Here is a 14,110-nt window from a genome sequence, read left to right on the forward strand (position 1 = left end):
AGCACAGTGTCTCCACTCCGCTGCATCCGAAACTACAAACACTGATTGCATCCGTTCTTTCCTTGATCACTCTCTAACTAAGCATTACCTCGGACACGTTGATGTGTGTCGGAATACCAGGAAGGAAGGAAGACACAAATTCCCACGAACAATGTCAGTGTCTTTCTCTTCAACTTCGCTTCCGTTCTCCGAAGCTTCTTCATTCGCATTCCAAAGACACCCACATCTTTGCTCTAATCCACACACAGTAAGTTTCTTTTATCTCTTTCAAAATCTAAACTTGATGCTTCAAGTGCTCCGAGAGTGGTTAAATTAAATATTGTTACAGGTTGCATCAAATAACTTCCACTCAGTAACTTATCGTGGTCGTCTTGCACTGAATGTTGGAGGCGGCACAAGCTTGTGTCGAAGATTTCGTGGCTTCAAACTGTGGGTACTTGAGAGACTCAACTTTCAATTTCAGTCACCAAAGCAACCTAAGAATATAATTCGCTTCGAAAGTAATTTGGAAAGCTCGGGTTTATCAAATGAAAAGGGACCAGTTTCTGATTCATCCTCAATTCTCCGTGCTCCTGATGGTGTGTTGCCTTCTAATTTACCATTATTCACTTCTCTTGTTATTTTTGCGCCCGTGTCATCAACTGTCTTAAAATTTGCAACATGTTTTTTTCATGATGTTTGTTCTCACAGATAAGATCACTTCCATGGACTCTCCATCTTTGCTTCAGACAGGTTTGTCTGCTACTCCGATGGATGTTAGCAGAAAACCCTCACTTTGCATTTCTGTCATAGGAGCCACCGGTGAGCTGGCAAAGAGTAAGATTTTCCCTGCTTTATTTGCCCTCTACTACAGTGGCTTTCTTCCTGAGGTACAACACCTTTTATTGCCTCCTTTTTAATTTTTAAGATTGTTGTTTCATCTGTCCATAACCATGACGCACCTGATAGTGAGTGGCCTAAACTGCAATCACCAGTACTGTAACACGGTCTTAGATTTTAGGCCTAACTTGCATTTACAAAACTTTATTAACTCTTGCTTATCTGACATTACTTCTGTTCAATCTGAGACTTGAATTTTTTTTGTTTCTTTCCACGGCGGAATCCCTTTTTGTTGAAAATGAATACCATTGTTAATAACATTATATATTGGATTTTGGTATGAAATTTTATTCCACTTTTGTTTTTCTACTCTGAAGAAGTTGGAACATATCAAAACTACTAATTTCTAGTGAATCTTACCCTTTTTCCAATTGTAAAAATATTAAATTCAAATTGCCATATCTGCAGAATGTAGGCATTTTTGGGTATTCAAGGAAGGATATAACGGATGAAGACCTGCGATCTATTATAGCTTCAACATTAACATGCCGAGTTGATCATCAGTATGGTTTTCGTATCCCTAAATTATTGCTTTCTATGTCTTGTTTTCTGTTCATGGACAAATCTTTAGCACTGAATTTTACACTCATCAACTTGGGAAACTGCTTGCCAAGTCATGATTTAAGAAAATTTAATCCCAACTTATAGCAGAAAAGTCTCCTGGAAGTTTATTTTTCAAGTAAACATTTTGTGTCTAGTTATCTAATTCTAAAAATGTAATTACATTGATTAATTTCCCTCAATATACGTCTTTCTCGCTTGAGAGTTGAGAATAAAAGAATAATGTCCAGTTGCATTTTTTCCCATTGTCCTATTATTGTATGGCATTCTAGCTTGTTGACTAATGTGAAATGCAAAAACTCAGAGAGAATTGTGAGGACAAATTAGATGCTTTCCTCCGTAGAACATATCATATCAATGGAGGCTGTGACAATAAATATGGGATGTCCATGCTGAATGCCCGAATGGAGCAAATTGAGGTAACTTTGGATAAATATCACTGGGATATAAGAGAGTTCTTTTTTGTCTCAAATGAGTTCCTGCCTGTAAACTCTTTCACAAATTGTATATCCTTTGGTATCTGATTGTGTTACAGCTTGTTATCTACCTCAGGGAGGATCCAAAACCAACAGGATATTCTACCTTTCTGTGCCACAAGAAGCAGTTTTAGATGTTACGGCTTGTCTTTCTAGCACTGCTCAGACTCAAACAGGATGGAATCGCATAATATTTGAGAAGCCATTTGGCTTTGATGCACTTTCTTCCTATAGGATGACACAATATCTTCTTTCAAACTTTGAGGAAAGGCAAATATATAGGTATTTTTTCATGCACGCAGACAGACTAAAGTACTGTTACATAAATTAATGATTCATGTTACTCTGTTGCTAGGATTGATCATCTTCTAGGAAGGAATCTCATTGAAAATCTCACAGTTTTAAGGTTTTCAAATCTAGTTTTTGAGCCACTTTGGAGTCGTACTTACATAGACAATGTACAGGTCAGTGTCCCTCATTTAATCTGATTTACCATGCCTGAATTTCTGCATTTTTATTGTAAATTTAAATGTCTTCTATTTCATTTAATGTTTGTAATCAAATTGGTTTATTAAACCACTGCAGGTCATTTTATCAGAGGACCTGACCAAGCATCCAGGAAGGTGATCTTAGTGACCATGGTGTCATTTGAGTAAATATAATGCGATGCATCATTCTGTATTGAATATGCATGAACAAGAACAACTTTTTCCTCCACAAGTAGATGTTTATTATATAATTATACTTGGTCCTTTATTACCTATGCAGATATTTCAGTGGCTATGGGATTATCCGTGATATTGTTCATAGTCACATTCTCCAAACAATTGCATTGCTTGCCATGGAACCACCAGTAAGCCTTGATGGAGAAGATATTCGAAATGAAAAGGTACTCCACAGATTACGGATTATAAGCTCCATAACACACCTTATGTTTACTTTCAGCAAGGCCTAGTCAAATAAGAAATAAAGAGTACCCAAAATATCATGTCAAGAAGATTAATGTCATCAATTCTATTGGAATCAAAATACTCTTTCATATACGTTGTTATTATAAGTTGAATTGTATTGGAACTCAAACTATTGTGTAAGGCTCATAAAAACAGGGTATGGGATTCATAAGATTTTGTGAGCCCCGGTAAAAATCAATCAATAATTTAGGTTGCATTAAAAGGTATAGTATTAACATATTTCTCTTGTTTCTTTAATTAAGTAAAAAGAGAAAACAGATTTTCTTGACTTTTATGTAACTACCTTAACAATCATATCAACGATTTTTTTAATTAGCTGATGCTTGATATTGTAAACATATTCACACTGACAGAGCATATTCATTAAATTCTAAGTAAATGAGAAGGAATTTGATTTCAACATTTTTCATGCTTGGATAAACTGTGGTTACATTTCTTTCAAACTCAATTCGAAGGATGGTTGAACTACAAGTTGTAAGTCAAACTCAAAATCATATTTTTGTCAATTTTGATTATTGATTTCCTTGGATTGGTCATAATTTAAGAAGGCTAGAATAATTAAGATGTCATTTGGGAATGATTACAGCTTCTTCCCTTCATCTGTACATAGATCTATGGTAGACATGATGATTGTCGCATTGTCATACAATTTCCCAGTTGTAAGCTTGATCATCCAGTTACTTCATATAGGGCAACTTCAAGAAGGCATTAAAAATAGAACTGATCATTCATTGAGGGAAGAAGCTTGAATTCAATCCAAACCTGAATTACATCTAATTCATAACTAAGATCCTTTTTTATCCTAGGTTGAGAAATTCATTTCTACTTCACTGACTATCAAGTATTGTGAGTAATGGGTATTTTCCCAGACAAGTATTGTAGTGCTCAGTTGCTAGATCCACAGACAACTTTTCTGTGAAATTTAGTCCTTCCACTATTCCATGCCTTCTGCTTCTTCACTTTATTCATTGACTTCAAGATAAAGAAGCAATGAAGTAAGAAGAATGAATGACCTTATGCAGAAAAGGATAAATTACAAAGTAGTGAATCTAAAACATACTTAACTATGCTGCAACAAAAATGCACTAATACTTTATTAATATTTGTTACGGAGTAAGGACAACTTTTTGTCTAGTTATTATTGTTGTTTGTTACAAATGACAACTTGAAAGAGGCATTATTTTCTCATTATCAGTCAGGAGTTTTGGTAACAACCTTCTTTTTCAGGTCAAGGTTTTGAGATCAATTCGCAAATTGGAGCCTAAGGATGTGATTCTTGGGCAATATAAGGCAAGTGGTGGAGCCAAAGTTGACACATGCTTAAATGGTCTGACACCTACTTATTTTGCTGCTGCACTATACATTGACAATGCACGGTGGGATGGTGTGCCATTTTTTATTAAAACAGGCTTGGGACTCATCAAACACCAGTAAAATCGTCATCTTCTGCGTCAATTTTTGTTAGATATCTACTTTTTATGCCCTAAAATGTTAGAAAATATGGTAATGCAGAATGGAGATACGGATTCAATTCCGAAATGTTCCGGGTAATGTGTACCGTGAGTGCATGGGGCATAACATGGACCGTGCTGTGAATGAGCTCATTCTCCGTGATGTTCCTGATGAAGCTATTTTGGTGAGAGTTAACAACAAGGTTCCAGGACTAGGCTTGCAACTGGACTCTTCAGAACTAAATTTGCTTTACAAGGACAAGTAAGCAGCACTTAAACGTTGGACTATTTGTGTGCATCAAACTTCGACAGAGTGATGCTAGTTGCTAACCATTCCTTCATGTTACATTGATTATTAATGTTTAAGGTACAACATGGAGGTTCCAGATTCGTATGAGCAACTTCTTCTTGATGTCATTGATGGAGACAACCATTTGTTTATGAGAAGTGATGAACTGGAAGCAGCATGGAACATTCTAACTCCAATTCTGAATGAGATAGACAAAGAAAACATATCAGTGGAGCTTTATGAGATGGGGGGTCGAGGTCCTGTCGGGGCATACTACCTTTGGGCAAAACATGGTGTCCGTTGGGTAGAGGATTAATAACAACTCTCCTAGTTTTGTTTAGATTTAATTAATCTTTTTGGTCTTTATAATTTGTACTAATTTTTTGTTTTTGTCTCTCCATACTTAAAAACTGTCTATATAAACAAAATTTTAATGTTTTATCACTTATATGATGGCTTTCTGACAGTGTAAAACTGTCACAAATTGAAAACATGAAAGACTTGGGAACTGTGTCGAAATTTTATATATGGACCAAAAAGTTATTTAATATTTTTTAGTCTTAAGTTACCTACCCCACAAGGACTATCTAGACCGTGTTAAGGATTTTGAAATAAATTTCAACTGTTTAATATTTTCTTGTTGACAATTGCATATCTTCTTGAAAGAAAAAAATCAAACAAGTCCAAGGAAAACAATGAGATGGAAAGCAAAGCAAGGAGAACAAGTGAACAACCACATATATATTTATATATATTCAGTATTGAACCGCATTTACTGATTAATTTTTGGAGTAAAACAAAATATTTCACTTTTGTGTGAAGTTATAAGTTGATTATTCACTCTTATTATGATTTTTATTTGAATTATTGTTTTTTCTAACCGTGAAAACATGTAAAGATTTTCTTTTGTTTTATTAGAAAAGTAAAGTGGTAATGAGATTCTTAACAACTTGGTTGGATGGTTATTCATCCTAAACCCTTAAATGGTCATGCATAAGTCAAATCTTGATTTTCTTTTATAACAATATAGTTTTTTTTGTTGTTGTTAATATTTCGTCAAAATCAAGCATATACAGAAATATGTTTATCTTTATTACCCTTCAATCAAGGCAAAAAAATTTAATATAACGAAAATTGTGTATCTATATTTTTCCCTATACATATTGATCAATGTTACTCATTGGTTCATTCAAGAATGTGGCTCATCTAGTCTCTAGAAAGAAATATAAATATAGAATTTAAATATGGAGAGAATTTCATATCAAAATGGCACTGGACAGCACATGGATGATTCTTGCTCCATTCCACCATGGGGCCACAATTTATTGTTCTTCGTCTTCATCGTGATGATGAATATATTATATAATACATAATATATTTTTAACATTTTTTTATTGACCGAAATTTATTCAAAATTATAAAGTTTGTTTCACTTGTTATTTAAATTTTCAATAAAAAATAGTAAAATATATTAAAAATTAGTTATTAACGCAATTCTTAAACTATTGAGTCAAGTCGTCTTAGAATAAGCCTATCCTATATCATTGTGATTTGTTTCCTAAAAAAAACAAAAAACCTTATGGGCAAAAGTTCAATTTGTTCCCACACAGAATTGAAATTGGCCCACTCAACAAAAAAAAGAAAATAATAAGGAAGATTTGTTCTTTGCGTTTCCCCATCTAGAATTCACAAATTAATAAAATCCAAGTTGCAAACATGACTAAATAAAGCATCTTATACTAACTAGTGTAGTAAGGCCGTTCATTAAAAAAATCTACGAGTAAAATGTTTTTTTTATCGAAAGCACTATTTTATTTTGTTAAAAAAATAAACATTATTTTTATTTTACTTAGTGCCCTCAATTAACTGCTAACAGTTTCATTAAATAATCAGGATAAAATGTAAACATTTAAAAAAAACTTAAAATTTCACTACCTAATAAGTAGTTTCAATCTCTACTTGTCCTTTATATTATAAAAATATCAAATTATGAGTTTTCTAAGGTCAAACTTTAGTTCCGATTAGAAATAATACAAAAATACTCAATATATTACATTAAAAATTTTCTAATAAATGTCATTTTTAACGTGCGCATGAGATGTTAAATTATGAAAATTAATTTCAAATCTTGTTGTAAGATACCATAAAGTTAAATAAAGAAAACATTAGATGCTGTTTATGTTTTCTTAACATATCTTTTCTTGTAATTGCTTTTTTATTGGACATAATTACAAAGATTAAGTAGTTGGGGATGTAGCATACTCTATTAGGAGTATAAAGAAGCTGATTTCAAACCTGATTATAAATAATACTGCATCATTGGGTCCAGACATGCATCATTAATTCAGGATAAGTTTTTCATGATATGTTTTTTATGGGGTCCATCTCCATTTTCATATGTTGACCAATCTAAAGTATTCTTCAGGGAATATTTCTCTCTCTAATAAAACAAAATTATTAACTTTTTTTTCTCATCACAATTTCTTTTTCCAATTTACTTAATGAAAGATTAAGCTAATTTGTGATTTCTCACTAATCCAACTAATTCTTAGAAAAATAAACATAATTTGTACCACATAAATAATTTTCATAACATATAAACACAAATAAGTCTTTAATATATTTTTTATACAATAAATTATGAAAAAACACAGCATTATTGAGGTGGAAATGGGGAAATATTACGTTATGGGGTGACGTAGAAAAGATGCATCTACATGCTTATTCTTTCTATCAAAGTCTCTTTTCTACGTCAACTTACCATCCTACCCTCACTTTTATGACTTTTTCTTCAACTCTATTCATTCCCCCCTTTTCATACATTCATCTTTCAAAAATAATATTTTGAGAATATTTTATTATCAAGACAACTTGATGTTGCATATTTTATAAAAAATATTTTTAATGATTATATAATAATATAAAAAAACAATTTAGTAATTTATTTATTTTGGGATATATAATGGAAAACACATATTTTTTCAATTTGCATTTTATAATTATTTTATTATTTTAAATAGATTTATACATAATACCAATATCCATATTGTAACTTAATAAATTGACTCGACTGAGTTAAATATAATTATTTTATGCGAAGATATTTAATCTTCTTAAAACAAAGTTTGGAGGGGGACTTGTGAATGAAATTGTGATTCAAAAGGAAGAGAATCATGATTTAGATTTCCATTTATAAATTCATTTATTAGGGTCATCTTTGGATGAAAAAAATGGAGCAACATATCGGAATGTCTGGGGCATAGCTAACAAAAAAATCCAGAGTGGTCCTACAAAAGTTAACCTCCATTCTTTTTCATAAACTCAGTCAATACAATGTGTTATATATGTCTTAAAGATGAGCTTTCTGGTAAATTTTGATCATGTACAATCTTGGACCTTGGTTTTGTGTCGTGTTGAAAGGAATGCTTGGAATATGTTTTATGGCTCTAAATTGCTTAGATGTCAAGCGTTGAATAAATAATATATTACATCATTACCAACTTAAAATATTACAATAATAAATTTTTGGATTTCCTTTTTCAAATGCGATATATTTTTTCATTTAATGTGTTCTATTTAAATCTTATTTTTCTATAAATAGATTTTCTCATAAATAGTAATAATGACTCATCACTTATTTATCTATTCTCTTCCACGGTGGTGAATGCTAATGTTTTGATCTCATTCATCACTTATTTATCTATTCATTCATACGGTGAACGTCAATGTGTGTCAATTTCATCATGATTTTATCTTTAAAAAGTGTCTCAGGAGGAAAAGGATATTTAAACTGTCTTATTCTCAACTTCTAATTAATGTGAGACTATCGGATGTAGTAAGAAGACAATTGAACAATAATTCCCACTTGAAAAAACTATTAATACAAGTTTCTATACAACATAATTATCATAACTCTCTTTCATAAATCATGCCTAAATTAACGAACGAAAAAGACAAGTAATGGTGCTTATTAAACATAAAACGTCACTTAGTCGAACTCCTAAGATGATACAAACAGAAGAAGAAATTAAGGTATGATGTGGGTAAACAGTATATATGATGGCATACAAATGTATTGATGAAAACAAATGCATTGGTCAAGACAAACATTCTTAAACCACAAGATGGTCTCAAATAAACTAACAGCCTTAACAAGATTTTTAGTAAACCAATTTTCACGTAACTAAATGTATGGATTCTAAATATGTAATTCAGGATACCATTTGTCTTATGTATATTGATCTTATCCCGAACATTAAAGGAGATTAAGGAGAAATTTACAATTTGGAATTGCGAGATTTTTGGCAAGGTTCAAGATTGAGTTAATTCTTCGATGCGAAGGAGATTCAGTCCTCCATTGATTATGGTACTGCCAGTGACGATCATATGAACCAGGAACAACAAGCCTTGAAAAATATAGAGTTGGCTTAATTAAATATGAGTTTTGTTAAGAGAGAACCCGTGTTTCTTGGCATGTTGAGGGTACAGTAACACTAAATATTTTCACAAGATTGGTAAGATTAAACAAGCCACCAAGAATATTTTTTTATGTTGTCAAATACTTTTCCTTTATATTTTTCTGTTGATGATGAAAACATTGATCATGTTGTCAATACTTTTATGTTGCTAAAGAATACATAAAGAATGACTTGGTTGCTGAGGCCATTCCTAATGAAGTCAATGATAATGCCAATGCAACACTGATCTTCCTACCATCTATGGCAGAGGTGAAGTGGGTTGCTTCTCTATGCAGCATTACTAACCCCACTTATAACTTTACTCATTATTGTTTATCGGACAAATCTTAGTTGTTAGTATTATGTTAGTTCAGTGAGGAAGTTGAATTACAATCTTTTTATTCTGCTTTTCAATCTCACTAAATTAATCTTATAACTCTCAGGAAAATAATTTTTTGAATATTAAATTTTGACAACTTTTTCTTATAATATGAGGTGTCATTTTTTAAATGACTTTTCATTTATTTGTTTTTTCATTTTTAATATTTCAAAACTACTTAAAAGATAACATTTCATGTTGTAAAAGAAAGTTGTTAAAATTTAGTAGTCAAAATATCATTATCTAAACTCTTAAGTGTTAACGACAGAGTTGAACCTATAACCTTTTCTGCTCTTCTTTTTTCACTTTAACCGTTAAGCCAACTTTATAACTTTTAGCCTTGTTAATCTTGTCCCTGAAGAACACGACGGAGAATTTTAAACCTATTTCATTAGCTAACTTCAAGTTTAAGATGATTAGAGGTTGGTTAGTCAATTTTGTGATAAGTAGTAATCATAAACAAAGTAGATAGCTATTTTACATGGATGAAAATAGATATCGGAGGGCATTAGTGTCAATCCAATAATGTGGGTAATAAATAAAATAACACGCTAGTATTGACCTCTCTTGTGAGTCAATTAACACGGTTTGAGTTCATTGAATTGATTGAGCAATTTCCATGGTTCTTCGGTTGACTAGAGCAAGTTCATGTCAGATCTCAACTTACAGTGAGGCCTATTAATTATTTTGGGTCCAATTCTTATTCATGCTCTTCTTCACTTTGCCTCTTTCTTCTGCTATTATTGTTCATCATCATCATCATCATCATCACCTTCCAATATATGACATGACGTTCTCAAACTTCTTTTTCCTTTTCTCTCGTGTTTCTTTTTCTCTTAATGCATCTCTGTACAGGGAACTAGCACCATAGTCTTCTCCGTATCAGTTCCTCTTGTTTTTTCTTTTCCTCTTTAACATCTAAAACAGCTCTTATTTCGCTTCAATTTGTTATACGTTGGTTAATTGAGGAGCATGGAGGGAGAAAGAAGGAAGAGGAAAATAGAAAATGAAGAAGAAAATGAGGAGCAGAAGATGGAAAGGTTCTTTGCCTTGATAAAGAGGACAAAAGATGTTCGCGATCGACTCTACAAGGAGAATAAGAAGATGGATGGAGAAAGGGAAAAGAGTATTTGGAACCCAAAGTTTGAAGTAGAAGACTTCATTGATTGTGGACAAATAATGCCTGAGAGTGGTAAAGCTTCAGGTTCTCATCATCATGATCTTGCAGGTCCTTCAAACAAAGAACTCAGAGACGAAAAGAAAGAAGATTTGCAAGATGCAACACAATTGGTGCCCACTGAGGAACAAAATGGTGAAGAGAAAGACAAAAGAAGTGAGCATTTAGACTTAAATCTTTCGTTATAAGATTATAATTATATGCATATATATCTGATGAACTGGTTATGGACTATTAACCAATGACTACGATATGCTGACAACCTTAAACACTGTATTTAACCCAGTTTTGGTGGCTACTTCATGATGATGATGATGATTTTAACCCTGTAGTTGTAACACACTGAATTGAAAAGAAAGAAGAAGCTACCATTTTTATTAATATGTTTTTTTTCAGAAGAGGTGAACATCAAAATTATCGTGCTTGGTAAATTGCGAACACAGATTTTCATCATCTGTTTGATCCGTTGTGCTGACACAACTGCGTATAATTAATTTGGGACCATGAATTCAATTTCTTCATCTGTCTAATCAGCCAAAGAAAGTTTTGTTCATGTTTGTTTATCTTTTCAAAAGTTGACTGCACATTAACTGTTATCTTTTTTTCTTTGTTCGATTCGTAAATATTTGTATTTTCATAAATAAGAAATAAGTCATAACGAACTTTATGGTAATTGTTAAAAAATAATAATGAAGATTTACATTGACTCGAGAAAAGAGAGAAATGGTATTTCATACTACTTAGATAAATAACTATGTCTTTCTTTTTATCAGCAAAATAAATAACTATGTGATATTGTTTTGAATTTTATATTTTCAAAAATCATTTTGTAAAATAATTAGGAAAACTCTAGTGGTATGTGTGGACATTTTAAAGGGTGGTGGTAGTTGATAGTTTAGTTTGTTGAGTATGTGAATAAGTTATAAATACATGCATACACATATAATTAATATTCACTTTCCGTTATGCCTTAGAATTAGATTCATTGTACACAAATATTGACAAACTTGTTGAATAACTAAATGTGTTAATTCACATCTTATTATATTGCATAGATCGAATCAAATTTCATCCTAGATATTTATTTACTTTTAAATAATCATCATCTGAACTCTAAAATAGTTACCATTTTACTGATTAAAAAAATTCAATGACCGTATTCGTGAATAAAATTTATAATATATATTGAGTTTAATTTTTTTAATAGATATATGCTAATAATAAGCCCAAATATTTTAATTACTTATTTGATATTTGATAGAGAGACGATATAAATATTATGGTATTGTATTTGTAGACACCCACTACTCATTATTAATAATTTTTATTAGTCATTTTTAAATTAAGTAATTAGAATAAAATTATTAATAAGACAAAATTTAATGATTAAAAAAAGTTACAATTTGATTTTTTCAATTTATATTTTTCAATTTAAGTTATGAAATTAAAGTTATTTGTAAAGAGATTAACATGTGGCCCTTATTATCCTCTTTTACCACTGTTTATAAATTTTCATAATTATCATTTGACGGAACACAAAATCTATATAATCAGGAAAAAAATTGCAAGTGATTCTACTATTCCACGAATTAAAAGAAAAAGAAAAAACAGTGCATCTAATTTTGTTTTCAAGATATTTGTTCTTATCTTCACTGAATCATTTGTTTTAGGTGTCAATCTAGTGGTGCTTCCAAATAGGTAGTTAATTACAAATAATTTAAAGTGATTGATTATTTTTTATCATCCCAAATAGTTTGGAATTTTTTTTTTAATAGTTATTATATTTTATAGATTATTTCTTAGAATAATTTGGAGTGTAATTTGGAGTATAAGAATTCTCCCTTTGGGAAATTGGAAAGGGAGGGAAGTAGAGATGGCAAATAAACCCGTGCCCGTGGGTATCACCCGAACCCGTCCCTGTTTTGACGGGGAATCCCCGCTTTGACTGGGTATGGGTATGGGTATGGGTAATACCCGAAATTTTCAACTGGGGATGGGGATGTGATATATATATACCCGCCCAAATACCCGTCCCCGCTTAAATTACTAAACTATTTATAATTTATTAAATAATCTAAAAAATATATATAAATAAATAATATATTTACACATAAAATAAATAATATAATATAATATAATATAATATAGTATATATACATATAAATAAAATATACTTTTATATATATATATATATATTTACACGTATACATGTAATATAATATAATATAATATAATATAATATACATATAATATATATACATAATAATATAATATAATATATATAATATATACGTATAAAACAAATTAATCATTTAACTAGTGAGATCTTTTATAAACAAATTTATAACATTACAAATTTATAAAAATTTAAAAGAAATATATATATATATATATATATATATATATATATATATATATATATATATATATATATATATATATATAAATAAAAGCATAAAATATCTACGCATATACATATAATATATATACATAATAATATAATATATATTATTATATTTATATTATTATATAATATAATATAATATATACTTAAAATAAATATATATCTATAAATATATATATATATATATATATATATATATATATAAACATAAGATATCCACACATATAATATATATACATAGTAATAATAATATAATATATATATAATATATAATATAATATAATATAATATATATAAATAATTATATATATATAAACATAAGATATCCACATATATATATATATATACATAGTAATATAATATATAATATAATATAATATAATATATATATATATATATATATATATATATATATATAACATATTTCTCATTCTCTTTGTTTTTTGTTATACACTTTGTTTACTCTCTCAATTGTCTGGTTTGTTTTTCAAGATTTAATTTTGAAGGTAATTTTTCTTCTTCTTATTACATAATTTTTACTCTCTGTACATGGTTATGTTCAAATAGGTGTTCCTCAATTTCATTCTATGAAATAATTTTTAGGTTACACATTTGATTATCTTTATTTATTTATTTATTTTCATGAAAATGTTTGACTCTTATTTTGTAGCTCTTCTTTTTGTTACTTTGGTTATACACTTTTTTACTCTCTTTTAATTGTTTGGTTTGTTCTTTAAGGTTTAAGCAGATCTTCAAGGTACTTTTCCTTTTATCATAATCTTAATTATACATTTTTTTTTTTCCGTTATGTGATGTTCAAATGGATATTCTCAAATTTGGGTCACACATTTAATTATCTTTACTCCTTTATGATAATGAATCTGATGAAGAAGGTACATTATATTCTAGTAATTAAAATTTTCAATTTCAATTATTATATCATATCTAATTTTTCATTTTTTTTCTATGTGTAGGTGGATCGAATGCAAATGAAACCACTGATCATTTGTAAAATTAATAAATATTTTGGTTATTATAAAATTTTAGTAATGTGTAATTTTTTAGC

General features: G+C 29.8%; 2 protein-coding genes across 2 annotated transcripts; both read left to right on the top strand.

Moving 5' to 3' along the window:
• On the top strand, positions 1-5,075 carry LOC114163120 (inactive glucose-6-phosphate 1-dehydrogenase 4, chloroplastic). The gene is made up of 12 exons (XM_028047217.1): positions 1-247; positions 329-578; positions 691-869; positions 1,288-1,382; positions 1,745-1,859; positions 1,993-2,198; positions 2,272-2,380; positions 2,502-2,539; positions 2,685-2,805; positions 4,115-4,317; positions 4,400-4,600; positions 4,706-5,075. The coding sequence occupies exons 1-12, from the start codon at positions 152-154 to the stop codon at positions 4,941-4,943; spliced, it is 1,851 nt and encodes a 616-aa protein (XP_027903018.1). The 5' UTR covers positions 1-151; the 3' UTR covers positions 4,944-5,075.
• Positions 5,076-10,029: 4,954 nt separating this feature from the next.
• On the top strand, positions 10,030-11,021 carry LOC114176663 (protein NIM1-INTERACTING 1-like). The gene has a single exon (XM_028061775.1). It carries the CDS (start codon positions 10,436-10,438, stop codon positions 10,826-10,828), a length of 393 nt encoding a protein of 130 aa, XP_027917576.1. The 5' UTR covers positions 10,030-10,435; the 3' UTR covers positions 10,829-11,021.
• The last annotated feature ends 3,089 nt before the right edge of the window (positions 11,022-14,110 follow it).

Source organism: Vigna unguiculata, chromosome 1 (genome assembly GCF_004118075.2).
Source record: "Vigna unguiculata cultivar IT97K-499-35 chromosome 1, ASM411807v1, whole genome shotgun sequence".
Classification (NCBI taxonomy): Eukaryota; Viridiplantae; Streptophyta; class Magnoliopsida; order Fabales; family Fabaceae; genus Vigna; species Vigna unguiculata.